This window comes from Camellia sinensis, unplaced genomic scaffold (assembly GCF_055761805.1).
Source record: "Camellia sinensis isolate YWXY unplaced genomic scaffold, ASM5576180v1 Unanchor1, whole genome shotgun sequence".
In the NCBI taxonomy this organism is placed as follows: domain Eukaryota; kingdom Viridiplantae; phylum Streptophyta; class Magnoliopsida; order Ericales; family Theaceae; genus Camellia; species Camellia sinensis.
In genome coordinates, this window is record NW_028128987.1 from 25,790,139 (window position 1) to 25,808,832 (window position 18,694).

General features: G+C 36.3%; 1 protein-coding gene across 4 annotated transcripts in view; it reads right to left on the minus strand.

Moving 5' to 3' along the window:
• Positions 1–12,845: 12,845 nt before the first annotated feature.
• The window catches only part of LOC114256119 (putative CoA ligase CCL12), a 53,172-nt gene continuing 47,323 nt past the window's right edge, over positions 12,846–18,694 (minus strand). For all 4 annotated transcript variants that reach the window (XR_003627063.2, XM_082910905.1, XM_082910904.1 and 1 more), the window contains 2 exons: positions 16,517–16,723; positions 12,846–13,246 (listed from right to left, as the gene is read on the minus strand). Coding sequence is in view for 3 of the 4 variants with exons in the window: in XM_082910905.1 (XP_082767031.1) it covers positions 13,133–13,246; positions 16,517–16,723 (321 nt within the window). In the remaining variant the exon portion in view is untranslated. The remainder of the gene's footprint in view (positions 13,247–16,516; positions 16,724–18,694) is intronic.

Sequence of the window (18,694 nt, forward strand, 5' to 3'; positions counted from 1 at the left end):
TGGAGGAATCGTGGAAGTGAAAAACGATGGTAGATGGTTAAGAGACTCAACATCACCCATGATATGCTAGTATAGGTCAATTCCTCTGAAAATGTAAAAGTGACACTGTTAGAGGTCTATAGAGAACTTTGATCACTTATACGGAAACCCTTGCAATAGCTTATCTCAAGAATGTGCACAGAATGAGGTCATGAAGTCAATGAGCATAGGTATTTAGAATGAGCTATGAACAAAGAAGAATGAAATCTTGCAAGCAACATGAGAGGTGTTCATATGAGTCTAAATGCAAAGATGACAGAATCAATGACAATGAGATTATAGCATCCAAGCACACATAAAGCTAATCACTCACGCCCACTCAAGTAACAGGTAACACCCTAGTGACTGAGCACTACACCCAAGGTCTTTCTAAGGAACTCAAACCTAAGAACATCAAAGGGTTTTGTAAAAATATCAGCTTTTTGAGGCTCAATGGGTACATGTTCAAGAACAACAAGGCCCACTTCCACTAATTCTCGAATGAAGTGATGCCGAATGTCAATATCTTTGGTGCGAGAGTGTTGGATAGGATTTTTAGAAATGTTAATGGAACTTGTGTTATCACAGAAGAGGGTGAGAGTGTTCTAGTCTATATCATAATCATGAAGCATTGGCTTTATCCACAACATTTGGGCACAATAACTCCCTACAACAATGTACTCAGTCTCAGCGGTCGAAAGAGAGATGGCATTTTGCATTTTTGCTATGCCAGGCGAGCAAATTATTCCCAAGGTAAAAACACCCCCCAGATGTTCTCTTACGATCATTAGCACACCTTGCCCAGTTGGCATTAGAAAAACCAGTGATTTCAGCTATAGTGTCGGTCGAGAACCAAATCCCATAGCCCAATGTCCTATTAACATACTTAATGATGCGTTTGACTGCAAGAAGATGAGACTCTTTAGGACAGGCTTGGTAATGGGCACAAACACCTACACTAAATGCAATGTCAGGACAACTGGCTGTGAAGTACAAGAGACTCCCTATCATACTCCTATAAAGGGTAGGATCAACATTAGTACCCGATGAATCTTTGGAAAGGTGAAGACTAGTGCACATGGGAGTATGAGCATGTTTGGCCGACTCTAAACCGAACTTTGACACAAGGTTTTTGGCATACTTAGTTTGAGAAACAAACATACCCGAAGGAGATTGTTTAATTTGAAGACCTAAGAAATAAGACCACTCTCCTATCATGCTCATCTCAAACTCATGTATCATGCAATCCAAAAAATATTTCACAGGATGATCAGCAGTAGATCCAAACACAATATCATCAACATAAATCTGAGCAACAAGTATATAAGACTTAGTATGTTTCACAAATAAAGTCTTGTCCACACTACCCCTTTGAAAATCATTATCAAGAAAAAAGGTAGTAAGTCTATCATACCAAGCTCGAGGGGCTTGCTTCAACCCATACAAAGCCTTGTCTAACTTGTAGACATGGTTTGGACATTTAGGGTCCTCAAACCCTTTTGGTTGCTCAACATAAGCCTTTTCTTTCAAGTACCCATTCAAAAATGCACTTTTCACATCCATTTTAAACAATTTGAACCCAAGAAAGCATGCAACACCAAGTAAAATATGAATAGATTGAGACGTGCAACTGGGGAAAACTTCTCATCATAGTCAATACCCTCTACTTGAGTATAGCCTTGAGCAACTAACCTAGCTTTATTTCTAACTACAATACCATTCTCATCAGATTTATTCTTAAAGATCCACTTGGTACCTATCAAATTCATATCTCTAGGTCTAGGGACAAGAGTCCAAACATTGTTATGTTCAAATTGACCTAATTCTTCATGCATAGCATTGACCCAACTATCATCTAGTAAGGCCTCTTTTATATTCTTAGGTTCAATTAATAAAACAACACATATGAGATACCTTCTCCCGAATTTGTCTTTGGGTTTTCATTTGATCTGAGACACTTTCAATCGCCTGTTGAGCCAAATGATTCAGTTTCACCCTTGCTGATGGTTTGAACTCTAGACTTGTGGTGACAGAGGCATCAGAAGTGGTGTCTCTTTGTGCACTCTTTGGACTCTGACTTACCTTAGAAGTTGGTGCTGGCTCACCTTCTTGTGCTTGGACCTCAGCTTCTCTTTGACTTTGTGGTTCAATATCCAAGATTGGAGACTCACCATTTTCTTCTTCATTTATTACTGAAGTAGGAAAACCTGTGTCATCTATAATCACATTGATCGATTCCATTAAAGATAAAGTTCGTAAAGTTATAAACACGAAAAGCTCTACTAAAGGTTAAATACCCTAGAAAAATACCTTCATCACTTTGGAAATCAAATTTGCCGAAAGGCTCTCTATCTTTGAAAATGTAACATTTACTCCCAAAAGTTTTGAAGTATTTTACATTAGATTTCAATCCCTTCCACAATTCATATGGAGTTTGTAAAGTGTCAGGCCTTAAATACACACGATTCACAACATAAACAACGGTATTTAAGGTTTCAGCCTAAAACTTTAGAGGAACTTTCTTACTCAGAAGAATGACCCTAGCCATCTCTTGAGCAACCCTATTCTTTCTCTCAACAACTCCATTTTGTTGTGGAGTAATCGGTGCAGAAAATTCATGCTTAATTCCATACATATCACAAAAATCCGAAAACGAACTTTTTTCAAACTCACAACCATGATTAGTTCGGATTGTTATGATACGCCCAATAGAAACACCTTGTTCATTTTGGATTTTAAGGACTAAGGCCTGGAAAGCATCAAACGTATCAAAATTTTCTCTTAAAAAATTTACCCATGAAAAACGAGTATAATCATCAACGGTTAAAAAAATGCATCTTTTACCTCCAATGCTTTCAGTGCGAGTGGGTCCCATAAGATCCATATGAACCAGTTCAAGAGAACGTTTGGTTATGAAGCTGTTCACCTTTTTATGAGGGGCACGGGTTTGCTTCCCAAGTTGACATGGTCCACACACATGGTTCACATTCTTACCTAGTTTAGGTACTCCTCTCACAAGCTCTTTGTTGGCTATCTTAGTTAGGTCCTTGAAATTCATGTCACCTAATCTTTGATGCCACAGATCAATATTACTTATGATGGCCGAGTGGAAAGTGAGATCATTAGTGGTAACAATCCCATAGCAGTTATTAGATGTGCAAACCCCATGCATGACAGTATTTCTCTTCATATCTAAAATTTCACATTTATTTTTTGAAAATAATACTTCAGGGTGGGATCACACATTTGACTGATGCTCAAAAGATTTGCTTTAAGGCCATCAACAAGTAATGCATTTTCGATCTTGGGAAGACCAGCCACACTTATAGAGCCCTTACCAATGACTCTAAAGTGCCACCATCTCCAAAAGTAACAATTCCTCCATATTTTTCAAGAGAAGTGAAGTAGGATTTCTCACCAGACATATGACGAGAGCACCCACTATCAAGATACCATATGTGTGAGTCACGTGCTTTCAGAGCAGTGTGAACAATAAAACAAGTCAAATCATCATTTCTCACCCATATCTTTTTAGTCTTAGTAACATTAGGACTGGTAGTCTTGGTAAATGTCTTAACGTTGTGAACACCCTCATGAATTTTGGTGTTCTGCCTAGACATGTAAGGTTGTCTCCTAACCCAAATAGTATTAGAATTTCTACCATTTTAAGACACCTTACCAAATAACTCAAAACAATAAGGACGAATGTGGCCATACCTACCACAATGATGACAAATAAAAATAGGTTTTACCTCCCTTTTGTTGATCTTACCCCCGTTAGGCAGATGAAAAGAGAGATCACCCCATTGCACCTTCAGCTTTCCCTTTGTTTGAGTCTTCAGATCATGTGATGTAGAGGCCTATCCCTTTTGAAGTGTTGTAGCAGTATAGCCTATCCCACTTTTATCTCCACTCATTTGTTGAGACCCAATGATGCCTTCAAGTGTCTTTGACCCTTTGTTCCACATATCAATCGTGGTTCTAGCAACTTTGAGTCCTTCCTCTTTCTGACCAATCAGCTCTTCCAATGTGGCTTATGACATCTTAAGGATTCTAATCTTCTCTTCGAATGTGGCATAGATACTCAGAAGTTCATTCCTTTCAGTTTTACAAGCTAGAAGCTTTCCGCAGAGGTCTTGCCTGTCATCTGAGATCTTTATGACATCCCTTTTTGCAGCTTCAATCTCTCCTTTTAGCTTGACATTCTTGCTTTCACATGCTTTGAGCTTGAGAGTGAGTTTGTCATTGACCTTGGACAAGTTCAGAGATTCATCGTAAAGCTTTTCATAGGCTTGTTGTAGGTCATCACCATCAATCTCATCATTGTCTTCCGAGGTTTCATCATCTTCTTTTTGCTCCTCTTTCTCCTAGACCTCATCCAGTCAAGCAACTAAGGCATGAAAGTTGATAGATGGTGGTGAAGATGACTTTCCTCTTTTATGAAATTGACTCAGAATGTCCCATGCATCTTTGGCCTTTGTTCAGTGAGCAACCCGTTGCTGTTCATTATCAGAAATTGTTTCACGAATAGTAGTCTAAACTCTCTGATTGCTCGGGTTGTCAGTACTTTCAACATCCTCTTCAATGGCTTGCCAGCCCTCAGGGTCGTAAGCTCTCAGAAACATCATCATTCTGATCTTCCAGAACAAGTAATTACTCCCATCAAAGGTAGGAGTACGGTGCAAATTCTGACCACGAGCAAATTCCAATATCTTTGGAGGAGGTTGAGTAATAGTAGACCAGAATGCCATGTAAATACTATCTCCGTCTTCATCGGATCCGGTTTCTTCGAGTTCTTTCTTTGACCCGCTTTCATCATCCCATGTCACTATATAGACTTTCTTCCGGTTCCTTTTCGATGGATATTCAAGAGCAATATGTCCAAACCCTTGACATTCGTAACACTTTACACCTTGCCCCTTCACAGTCTTCTTTTCAGTTTTTGGAGCAATTTTTTGTGGAAAAGTTTTAGGTTTTTCATTACTCTTATCATTTGAAATAGGGTCCTTGAAATTAGACTTCTTTTTCTTTAAAATTTTGTTGAACTGTTTAGTAAACATAGCCGTCATTTCAGACTCTAGATCAAACTTAATCTCAGGGGTCTTTGCAATCTCATGAGCACTAGTAAAAGCCACACTATTTTTTTGTTTTTTCTTAGAAATTTGGTGGGCTTTATAAGTCTGTAAATTTCCAACCAACTGATCAAGCTTGAGGGTATCAACATCCTGAGCCTCCTCAATAGCTGTTACTTTTGATTGGAACCTCTCGAGTAAAGACCTCAAAATTTTTCCAACAACCTTAGCTTCAGGGATTTTTTCACCGAGTATGAAACAAGAATTCACAATGTCACTAAGTTTAGCATAAAAATCATCAAACGTCTCATCATCAGGCATAAAAAGAGTTTCAAAAGAAGAGGTGAGACGTTGAAGTTTTGACCTTTTAACAGAAGTAGTACCCTCGTGAATAGTTTCAAGAATATCCAAAGCCTTTTTTGCTACCTCACAAGTACAAATACGACGAAACTCTTCAGGTGTGACGGAGCAAAAGACGGAGTTGAGAGCCTTACTGTTCCAACTCGAATTTTGATAATTGAATGCGTCTCATTTATTAAGAGGTTTAGGAATATCAACACCATCAATAGTGACAACAGGTTCACTCCATCCATAGATCACACAGTGCCAAACGTTTTCATCGATAGATTTTAAAAACGCTCTCATACGAGCTTTCCAATAAGAATAGTTTGTACTATCAAGTAACGGAGGTCTATGGGTCGAGTTACCTTCACAAATTGAATCCATATCACCAATCACACAAAATCACACTCCTATAGTTTTGATAAAAACAAAGAGTGACCTGATCTGATACCAATTGAAAAACCTAAGTGATTCATGATTAGATCAAGATTTAATTGTACCAATTCCCAAACAATTAAAACTAAAAATCTAAATCGTCAAGCACGTACAAAAGTGATTTAGATAGTTGTTTCAGAAACAACAAATAAACACAAACGATTTTTACGTGGAAAAAAAAATCACTATTGGAGCATCTCCAATTGTGGCTAAAAAATCACGAGCGAAACGCCACAAATCAATCCACTATGAAGGAAAGAAATAATATAAAATACCCAAACAAATTACCCAAACTCTGTCAATTTGTCTTCACGCTTTGTATATCTTCCACTGCAACCTTCGTCTCAGAATTGATTAGATTGATGTTGATTCCACAACATCCACGTCGACTCAATGACTGCGCGCAGCTTCGAACACCTTCGAACACTCCACGCTTGAATCTCCAGATTCCACCAAAGAAGAACGCTCTTGAAGATGATCACTTAAACAACCCTTTGATGTAAATTATCAAACCATGTGAGTTTAGTACTCAAGCAAACATCAAAGGAAAACTAGCAAAACAGCCCCAAAAGAAAACCCTAGAGGCCCAACACAGATCTGGAAGCCTTAAGCCTAAAAATGGACTTAAACACATATATATAGAAAACAGGGGCCGCGTACCCCGCTCGAGCGCAGGACTTGCTGCTCGAGCGGAGTCACTAAAACGCGTGATATAAAACAAAACTACGCTCGAGCGCTGGAACTTATGCTCGAGCGCAAAAACACACCTCCCAGTAGTTTTACAGACAAGCCAAACTACTGAGAAGGTGCATACTCCACTCGAGCGCATCTTTGTCCGCTCGAGCGGGACAAGCAAAAAACAAGAAAAAATTACAACTCAATGAAACTAAGTTTGTTTACGGAATTGGCAACAAGTAGGGACCTAACATGGATAAAAATGATAAATGTCATATTATATATATATATATATATATATGTACAATGCAAAGCATCATGATCATATACATGTATAGAATTACATCAATTGAAATTAAAGATTTTGCCTACTGGACTGTGTTCATTCCACGTTAAAATCTTTTCAGGTACCAACGCCGCACTATGACCACAAGTTAGCATCAGAGATGAGACGAGCTAGAAATGCTTCTTTAATTGTGGCCATGGGACCTTTATTTGTAGGTGGAATGCCATGTGTGTTTTAAAAGGGTTACACCCTTATCTTTTGTTGATATAAGCCTAAGGGCATTTAATTCCAGTTAATCGTCATTGTTTTATATTTCATAATGTACTTAAAGATGTAATGTACTTAAAGATGTAATGCATCAAATGATTATTATATCTATATTTATATGAAAGAGACTTCAATTTATCATGCTTATTAATGCCTCGTTAACGTTATTTAATTATTTATTGTGGGTTAGATTGTAGATTTTGGGGGTGTTACAGAGAGAATTTTCAACTAAAATGGAAAATGAGGCTCAAAATACTTGGTTGAGGCTACCACGTCGCTCAAAATACTCTAATCCCACACAATCCACTTGTGTTGATCTTTCCAATAAATTTTTCTTGCGACCTTTCATAATAGGTTCGTGCAAAACAAATTTTCTACACATGTGGATTGCCCTAATCAACTTTACTGTGTAAACTTTAAATAGGCATATCTCCTTTTTCTAGAGTTGGAATTTGGTCAAATATGTGTCTAAATTGAAGTCCCGAAAGTAAGTTTTCTAATTGTTTCAACCTCACATCAAAATTCAAAATGTGGAGAGAGAGAAAAGAATAAAAGAGTGAAGATTAGTCAAAAACAAAAATCCAAATTTGGGGCCTTTGGTCCAATCTTGCCTAAACACCACTTTAAGACATTAACGAAGGTTTCAAACATCTAGAAAGGATCTCAAATATAATAATAAAAGGATTTAAATGGCTTGGTCCTTACATGGGACTTTTTGCTAAACCTCAAAAAGTTTAATCTATGCCTTATTCTAAGACTTTTGATGTGAAGAACATAATTTTCAAACAACTTTAGATTTATTTATATATTTATTTATTTATTTTAAATCTTCCAAGTGTTGAAAATTTGAGAAAAATAATTTAGTTAGACTAATTATGGGTTTAAATAACCTAGTTAAAAAGATGGTTTGATTTAGTTGAGTTTTGATATTTGTCTCATATTTTTCAAACTAGTTTTGGTCACTAGTTTTTTGAATAAATATGTTTTCATGATTATTTTAATGTTTAATTTTTTATGGATTTGTTAGATTATTTAATGAATTTAGAGATTACAAGGGTTAAATGATAAATTTGGCCACTTAGGAATAATTAGTCCATTAAAAGTAATTTGAGTGAACTTTTTGAATTTATCATATAAGAAATTAACTTAGGGCTAATTAGAGTAAAATGGTAAATGATGCCGTCAGGGCATTTTGTTAATTTGTGCCTGGGAGAAAATTTGGTGATTTAGGTCTTGATGGCATCTTAGTACTTTGTGCCCTAAGGACATTTAGATCAATTATGCCTTTGGGGCATAATTGCAATTGGACCATTAAAGGTGGGAAATTCTATTTCCACTCACCAAATTATCTTTGTATACATCTTGTCTCGATCCATACATTTAGTAATTTGATTTTTACTTCGTTATCTCAGTCCACACACTTCACATTTTAAATATACCATCACCTTCTCTGTACACATCCTCTCTTCCATCATTTCTCACTCCAAAAACCTTAACCCTAACTACACTAACTACCGGCGATGGCGGCAGTGATGACATCAACCACCGTCCTTTCCCAGCCTCTCAGCCATTCTCACATAGCCTTTCACGCTGTCGTCAAGTCCATCACGATCATCACCGGATGCCGTCACCTCCATCGTGATCATCACCGGTCACCGTCACCTCTACAATCCACCTCCCCACTATTCCTCCATTGTGATCATCACCAGTCACCATCACCTTTGCGATCCACCTCCCCACTCTTCCTCCATCGCAATCATCGTCGGTCGTCGTCACCTCTGCGATCCACCTCCCCACCCCTTCTCTAGTCTTCTCCGCCGCCTCCCCAATCCTTTCCTCATTCTCCATCGTGACGCAACCTCTCTTCTTCACCACGATCGATCAATCGATCGATTAACAAAGAAAGAAAAAGAGATAGAGAGAGATTCGATGGTTGATGCTCAAACAAACCCTATAGATTCGATAGTTGATATCTGTACATACTCAATTGATTCAGTGATTGATATCCGAACGGCGGCGATCTGTTCAGCACTGGTTATCCGATCGATCGCGATTTCTCTAGCGATCTACAGAGAAAGAAAAAAGACGAAATGAGAAGGTTAGGGACTGAAATGAGTGGGGAAAGTGAAAGCAAATGTTGTGTATGGTTGAGGTTTGGGCATGGAAGGCGATGGTTGGCGGTGAAATGGCTAGTGAGATAGTGGTGGGTGAGATGCGTAGGTGAGATGGTGGTGGGTGAGATGGTAATTTTGTTAAAGGATAAAATTGTGATTCTGAAAAAATTCATTAAGTGTGTGGAGTAAGGAAACTTGGTGTGTGGAAATAGAATTTCCCACTAAAGGCGTTTCGGTAATTTGGGTCCTTTAGAGTATATTACATGTCAAATCCCAGCTTTCAAAAGATCCAAATCACGGGGAATAATCATAAATAATAAGGGAAAATATAATAATAACATAATCAAAAGGATTCTCTCATATGCATATATTGATATCATTCAATACATGAGATTATCCAATTATATACATCATATATTCAACATCTACGTGGAGTGAATATATAGTATGTAATTTAAAAACAACAATGTCATATGTAAATAAAATGCCCTTGGACTTACATCATGTAAAAAGATTCAACTCTTATTAAAATGGCACTCGGCCTACAAAATGAAGGGACTTAAGGCCTACAAGTCAAAGAGCTCTCTCTCAGATCATGCATATGTCCTATGCCTCGCCTCAAGGTTAGGGAACACCATCAATACCTGAAAAAAGAATTCAGCCATGTAGAATGAACATATAGTCTAGTAGGATAACATTTAACAAGTGTTCAAAGTTTGGGTACCTAAGTTGTCAACATAGTTCCCTCGAGTGAACTTTTGACTGCTCAAGCGGTTCGTAGACCCAGACAACTCTAATTTTTAAAAACTTAGATCCTGTAAGCACCCAATCACCACTCGAGCGGTCTGTTCGACTTTGGTGCATGAAATTGCATTTTTGGCCAAATTTGTGGGACCCAAAGCTACTTTTATGCTTCTACCATATATAGGGACCTTAGTCATTTACACACCACTCATTCTCTCTATATTTCTCTCCTCTCTGTACACTTTCTCTCTCTACTATTACTCCCTTCATTAAAGCTTGGATTTCACCAACTTAGAGTGAGAATCTATCTCTGATCCAAGGTATTATGTTGTAGAGCTCAACGAGGGTTTCAAGATCATCAAAGCCTAAAAGTCCATCTGACTCCTTTTCAATTTTCAAACTTCTCGTCTCCTCCATTTGAGGTAGGGTTTTCATTCATTGGTTTAATATGAGTTTATGAATATATGTGTGATATTTTGGTAGAAAAAATTTGAGAAAAGGCATGATAGGGAGTTAGGGTTTGATGATTGATTGGGTATTTCTCTATAATTTTCTTTGTAAACCTATTTTCATTGTATAAAATTGCATGAGGGTGTTATAAATTGAGAAAGCCTCAATTTTGTGAAAAATCATAATTTATGAAATTGTGCAAAACTTGAAATTGGCAATATTATATTAAAATTGATGTTGAATGTATATAATTTATGGAATTATATCATTGTTAGAGATAATTGTATTGGTCATTAGTGGAGAATGTCATTGCTGTAGACTTTTATACAATAGGTTGACAAAAACCCATTCATTTATTACATTATTGGAAATGTTGATGTTATGAAAATAAAAACTCGTTGTTAAATAGAGGTACTGGAGTACATTTTATGAAAATCAGATGGTTACATGTTTTGCATTAATTACTTTAAAACATTATGGTTTTAATCAAACAATGGTGGTGAATCCAGATCATGTATACTTGAGGTTGGGAATAATTTTGCTTGATAGTCTATGGTGAAAAACCAAAAATCCACACGGTGTAGGTGTCAAGGTCCTTCAGGTTAGAAATCGGTAAATTTGGTGGGCATTTAGGTGACACTTAGTGATGGTTACTTGCAGAGTGTTGCTTCAAATAGCTCACTAGATTAGGTGGTGCTTAGCGATGACTACTAACATATACATATACTTCCGAGAATTCCCCAGATTAATAGTAATGAAATTAAAGAATGATAACTCAATGAGAACATTTGGCATTGTTCATTGGAGTTGACATAAACCCTTTTATAGAATGAGGAGCAGTTTGAGCATATTATACATTTGTAGAATCATGATCATGTACACATATAGAAACATTGCATAACTCCCACGTCCGAACTCCACTTTAGATCGTTCTTGTGTCTAAATCGAAGCCCCGTACGTAAGTTTTCCAATAGTTTTAGCCTCACTTTAAGATTCGAAGTGTGGAAAGAAAAAAAGAACAAAAGAGTCAAGACTACTCAAAAATAAATATTTGAATTTAGAGTATTTGATCTAATCTTGCCTAGCCATCATGCTAACACCTCAATCAAGGTTCTAGACATCTCAAAGGATGTCTCAATTATAATAATTAAAGGTCAAATGAAAATATGTCATTACCATGAGTCCGGAAATAATACAAGTACTAAGTAATGGGTACCCATTAACATAAACAAGTCAGGTTTACAACCCAGGACAGTACATTACTATTGTAGCCCTAGGGGCAAATTGATAAAATTGGCCAGAACAAACATTTTTGACAAAAAAATAGCTAAGTGTTGAAAATTATTTGAAGTATGAAAGTGAAAATTCAGGTCGTAAATAACCAGTGTTGATATTTACTATACTTAATTGTTTCGGGCATGTCCCGATATTATTAATTTTATGGGCTTGGCCTAGGTTATAAGTTTATAGTTGATATTATGATCTAGTATACTCAAGAGAGATATGCATCCAACTATTTGCTAGTTATACCCTCAGACACTACATAGTTTAGAGTACTCTCTGGTGATTTAGGATGGAGCCTTCAGTATTGTGGTCCAATACTCAAATTTTTTTTTTTATTTATTTATATAGAATATTAACAGATAATTTAATATAAAAAAATATTATATAACTAATATTGTTACTAGTAACAAAATACAGGTTCTCACACCCTTAGCCATGAAGCTTTTTGCAGTACAAGGACATCAATGCAATATCAAGGGGGTGATGTCGAAAATTTGATTTTAGACAATCTCCATAATTATGAGTTTTAGAGATTTATGTTTACAAATACATTCATAGTTTAGTTAATGTATGTAATCCAAGAGCCATTTAAAGGGTCATTTGATGTCTAGATAAATGTACAAGACCGTATTCATGTTCCTAGGAGCCTATGAATATCTATGTAAGAGTAGTAAAAGAAGTGTGACAAGGGAAGTGAGATGCATGACAAGGTAGTCTCTTCCTATCAACTTCTCTCCCTAATTGTGTTTTTAAGTAATATCAAGCCTGCCATGAATTTTCAACAAAAGTTTCCTGAGCTTAATTGAAGTTAGACCTGGTCTACTTTACGGATTTGAGTCCTGTATTTGATTTACTCAAATGAGAAGTTGATTTATGGTGTGTTTGGTTGGGGGATTTGGGGAGGGATTTGGAAAGGGAAAGGGAAAATGTGTGTGAAACTATGTGAAATGTAAATATATTTTATTCACATTTCACCTAACTTTTCCTTTTCCCTTTCCAAATCCCTCCTCAAATCCCTCAACCAAACACAGCATTAAGTGAAGTTTGAGTGAGAAATTTGTGTGACCAAACTAAAAACTTGCCTAAAATGCATGTTTCATCTCATCGGTACAATACACATTGTCCACATCATCCTATGTGGATTCAGTTATCAAAAAATAAAGAATAAAAAGCTTGAATTACATGACTTATTCATAACATTGTTTGCATTGTTTGAGCAATTGGTCACATGTTTTACATCAAACCACAACAAATCATACAATCACTATAATGATAAATGATTCACCCAATGAAATGAAGATTTTCTTCTGGCTTTTCAGATAGAATCAATTGGCTCTCAAAGGAATTTAATGACCCCATCATTCTTATTCATCCATCTCAAAAAAATTAAATGCAAGCACAGATCAAGGTGAAAACCTTCATATGCATAATTAATGGTGTTGCGGTTACATTTTACTCCAAACGTGAAGCTCGTGCTTTAGTTTGTCCCTCAAAACTCGCCTGAGTAATTTGTTGGAAGCTGTTCGAGGAAACTCTGGTACATTCTTTACAAAGTTCACCTGTTAACCAGTAAAAAGAAAAAGAAAAAAAGAAAATCATATGCTTATCAGGCAGATTCAGGTTTTTTTTTTTTTTTCATGAATTCAATCCATTTTTGGAAAATGTGGTCACTCCCATAATTGACTTGCCACAAATGTTGGCCTAATATGTAACTGAAAGGATTGAGGCAAATGTACAGAGATCTTATTGCACAAATATTTGCGTATGTTACATCTACATAATTTAATACACAAAATTTGGAAGAGCCTATAATCCATCATATTAAAAAATTAACAAAACAATAGACAAACAAAAACAAAATCAAAAAATCTTAGGCCAAACAAGTTTTCTACAATTGTGACCAAGGTTTTAAAAAGCGGCTGCAACCGTTACGTAACGATTGTGGTAGTTATCGCCACCCATTATAGCCGCTATAGCGGTGTGATGGAAATTCACGTGTAACAGCCGTTTCGATGTTACATAACAGCCGTAGTGATATCGTAACGGTCCGTTAGACACCATTACACCCTTTTATAATATTCTGAATAGTCTCATTTTCCCAAAAAAAAACAACAAAAAAACAAAAAAACAAAAGCTTACAAAAAAAGAACAAATACTCAAGTGATCCAAGCCTAAAGAAAAAATCTTACATGAATTTTTTTCTTTATGATTTTTATTTTAAAAATTTATGGCACAATATTTATTTTATAATCATTTCATTTAGTAATCATGAATATTTTTTAATTCAGTTAGTTCAAGTATTAGTAAAAAATAATTTATAGATATTTAAAATCAATTATTCTTAAAATCATTAACTAATAAAATAAAATATAAAAAGTTTCTTTTATAGTGATTCGAAAATATGAAATATATTGGGTCATACTTAAAAATTAAAAAAAAAAAATTGATCAAAATGTATTTTAAATCTCAATAAATGTGATTTTGGAAAAATAAAAAATAAAAAAAAATAAAATTTAAAAAATGCGTATTGGTAAGTTTTCTTCAAATCGTGCGAAAAAATAAATAAATAAATAAATAAATATCACAATTCCGGTTACCGCAACTGTTACGCTACAGCCTTTACACCCCACAATCGCTACCGCATCACTGCAATCATTACGGCGACCGCAATCGCTTTTCAAAACCTTGATTGTGACAAATCCACAACTGAAGGTATTGGTGTATTCTTAAACAGTTCTGCACTTCAAGGTTTAAACCAACTAATGAACTTTTCAGTTTTCTGCATATTTCAACGTTGTTTTGTATTTACTGATATTTCTCTATAATTAAAAATGATAATAAGAGGAATACACAAACAATTACTTTTGCATCCCATGCATATTTGACACAGCCGATTAAATCTTTCTCTAGATCTACCTTGAATCCCAAAAAATAATATTTCCTTGGATGCTCACCTAATGCTAACAGAAAATGAATTGGATGAAGATTTTTATAATATTTTCTTACTTAATATTTAAGAGATTTTATTTTTTATTAGTGGAAGTGTCAAGAGTCCCAATGACCAAACAATAGTTTCATAGACCATCTAAGTGGTGTTGTTAACCATGGAGGTCATCATGTTCAACTTGTCTAGTAAATATTTTAAAAGAGTGAGGTTCGACTATATATACCCAACACTACCATTCAGGGTATTGTTTTATCAGATAAGGCACCTAAAAGTGTATATACACCTCTTTTGCCTTTACAAACACCTCATTAGTGTTGTTCAAACCATTGGAGAGTAAGAGTAGCCTTTATTCATTTGACGCAAGCTGTTAAAGAACTTGCTCCAGGGGATTCTCTAAATTTTTTGCTTGTAGAAGGTAAATATCTCATGTTAATAGTGATATACCATATGTTAGTATTAATCCACCCATATGATATATGTGGGTCACATACAATCTAGATTGGTTTATACATGTATTTGAGTTAGATAGTAGAGTCTGGAATCTACTAAAAAAACTTAATATATGTAGGAATTGATTACCTAATTGTATAAAACTAGGATTCTTTTCGTAGACTATTATAAATAGTCATGAGGGCTGTAAGTTTGGTGACATTGAGGGAGTAGTGAGGTAAAATAGAGATGAAGGGGTGAGAAAAAAATACTATGAGACACCAAGTGAGCAAGGGCTCGACTCTCCTTAAGCATGGGGTTCGAGTAGTAGTGTGAGTTTTGAGTATTTTGGTCATCTCACATGTAATCTCTATTTTATTCATATAGTGGAATATCTCTCTCCCGTGGATGTAGGTAATTGATGAACCAAGTATATTTGTGTGATCATATATTTTATCTTTTGTGCGTTCATGATGTGCTTCCGTTTGTGTTGGTGGGATGTGGAACAAATCCCAACACTATAAACCATCGGACACTACACTTGCCTCACATGAATACGTTCTTGTGCTTGAAGGTGTTGGTTCCCTTCTTTAATTGTAAGTTTTAGATTTTATTAGGGTTGTGATTGGGTGGTTGTGGTTTTGGATGAGCCTAAATCCATTTTTGTTGTTATATATATGTGAAAGACGTTAAAGTTATGTTTGGAGCATGGATTTGGGTAGGGATTTAGAAAATGGCAAGGGAAATGGAGAGAAAAAAAGAAGCTTGTATTTCATTCACATTTCCCTCATCTTTTCCTTTATATTTCCAAATCCATGATCCAAACATAGCCTAAGGGTGGATCATAGTGAAACCACTCGAAGAGTGATTAAAGGCTTTGGGCAGCCCTAGTGAAAACCTATTGTGATTAGTGGGTTAAACAAGATAAGGAGGCCAGAGGCTAATGTTCGCAAGTAACTGAACCACCATACAATCTAGGTATACATCTCTTTTTATTTTGCACTTTAATCTGTTATATGCTATATGATGAATGTGATTCATGTGTGGAATTGATTTAAATGTTATAAAAGATTCACTATATGTACTCTTGCCACAAAAGTAAAACAAATTTGATAATTGAGTAGAGTCCCTTAATTTTACCCAACTGAACACTTGAATTGTACAAGGTAATTAAGATAGTAAAACTGACTCAAGTTACAAATCTATTTGACGCTCAATAAAAGATATTAAAGGTGAATTAAGGTGAAGGATTAAACTAATTTATAAAATTTAGGTTGTCCTATTCAACCCACCTTCTAGGACACTTCCATTAATAATGTCCCTTCATATCCTATGCCGAACCAGAATAAAATAGTAACCATGATAAGGAGTACGCTCAACTTGTAGAGGCATACAACCTAACCAAAACAATATATATATATATATATTCAGGATCTTAAAAAGAGGCACAAACCTTAAACAACGGGTTAAGGTTTCTCTGAATGGCTCTTGAAAATAGCATCTTTAGCTTGTCTGGTTGTGTGTTAAATCCTTTCTTCAGTACCACAAATATAGCCAACTGTTCTGGACCACCATTTGCTGGTGCAGCGCTGACAGCAGCAGTTTCCATGATACTTTCATCGGCCTGGTCACATACTCGCTCAATTTCAACTGAGCTTGTCTGCATATCAGGTAATCTCAGTTATTTTTCTCATTTAAGAAATTAGTCCAAGCAAAAAGAAACTAACAGATGTCATGATAAATGAAATTAAGCCTATTCAAAAGTCAAACACGAGCTTATTTTGGGAAAGTACAGAAGTCAGGAAGTTAATTTTGTCAAGTAGACTCCATGGAAATTTTATTGTCAAATGGTTTAATGTTCTTTGGGTAGTTTACCACCATACGCTCATGAAAAAATAGGTAGGCCCAAACACCTTTGGTATAGCATCAGCATGATTCAACACTGTTAGAATAGTCATATGTTATTATGTAATTATTTTATTAGTTGAAGGTACTATGGTCATATTGTAATATGTCTTCATAGAAATATATACTGCTGGAGTAGGGTTGATTTTCACAACTCTAAACCAATTAATCACACCATCTTCTCCTCTCTCTCTTCCTCTCTAACCCTAACCATAATATTCAACTCTTGTGCATTCTAACTTGGTATCAGAGCAGAGTTCTTGCCTTTTCGAGTGTTCATCAGAATCTAGAGATCATTGTGAGGTGACAGCAATGTGCTGATGTCATCATCCGTACGATGACATCAACGTGACATCATCATCCGTACGGACGAGTTGGGCTCTCAAGGATAGTCCTTCTGAGTTCAATGGTGATTTTTGTGAAATTTTTTGGAGCCATTTGATGTAAGTTTGGTATTTTTTAATGATTTTCGAATATTTTTGGTGGAAAATCGGAACTGCTGCTTCTGCTCTACTTGTGCGAGTTCTACCTAGTAGGCTCATCTCTATAGGGGCCGAAAATCATCCAGGAGGTCTTCCTTGAGGTTTGTTTTGAGATTTGGTACTGTTTTGTTGGATTTTTGATACTTTTTTGCCTCCTTCCCTGTTCGGCATCTCTAGGTTTGGTCCCAAACTTCTCTGTTTGGTATTTTCTTCTGTTATTTGGCTGCTTTGGCCGCTTGGGTTGCTTTGGCTGTGTTAGTTTGGCTGTTTTCTGTTTGGCTTGGTCACAGACTTCTATTTCTATTGTTTTCTGCTGTTATTTGGCTGATTTCTGTTTGACTACTGTGTGTTTTCCATGGCTGACATCAAACCTCCTGTGGTTAAAGATGATGAGTTGCCTAAGTCTATCACTACCAAGAAACTTAATGGCTCAAATTATCTAGCTTGGGCTCATGCCGTTAAAATCTTTTTGCCGGGTAAGAAAAAATCATGTTTTCTTACTGACTTTCTGCCTGCTGTTGATGATAACACCGTTGATGACTGGTGTAGTGAGGATTCTTGTGTTATGGAATGGCTCTGGCATAGCTTGGAACCTCATGTTGCTACTACTGTGGAATTTTGTGACACCTCGAAAGAAATTTGGGACTCCCTTGTTGAGTCATTTTCGAATCAAAGTAGTGTCTCCCGGGTCTATGAGTTATATGAGCGGATTTTTGCTACTCGACAATCTGGTCGTTCTCTTTCGGATTATTACAATGGCCTTAAGAATTTGTGGGATCAGTTATTACAACACCGGCCTTTTACTACTGATTTAGCACAACAAAAGTAAAATTGGGAGGAGTTTATGATGACCTCTTTACTTGTGGGCTTAGATTTTGATTTACGGGGTTTCAAAGATCAGATCCTTGCTAGTGAGACGTTACCTTCCGTTGCTAATGCCTATTCTCGGCTATTGCGTTCTTCTTTGGGACAGGGTTCTCCTTTATCTAGTTCTGCCTCTTAGACTTTGGCCTCTTCTGCATTGATCTCTAGTAGTAGCGACCGTTGGTCTTCCCGTAGAAGTTTTCCAAGCCACTCTAGTCACCGTGGCTCGCACACTGGTTTTCGTGGTTCTCGCGGTGGTCGTTCTTCTTATGGTTCTCATCATGGTGGTGGGTGTGGAAATGGTTTTGCGTCCCGTGGTGATCGAAAGTGTACTCACTGTGGTTCCTTAGGTCATTCTGAGCCTTGGTGTTGGCAGAAGT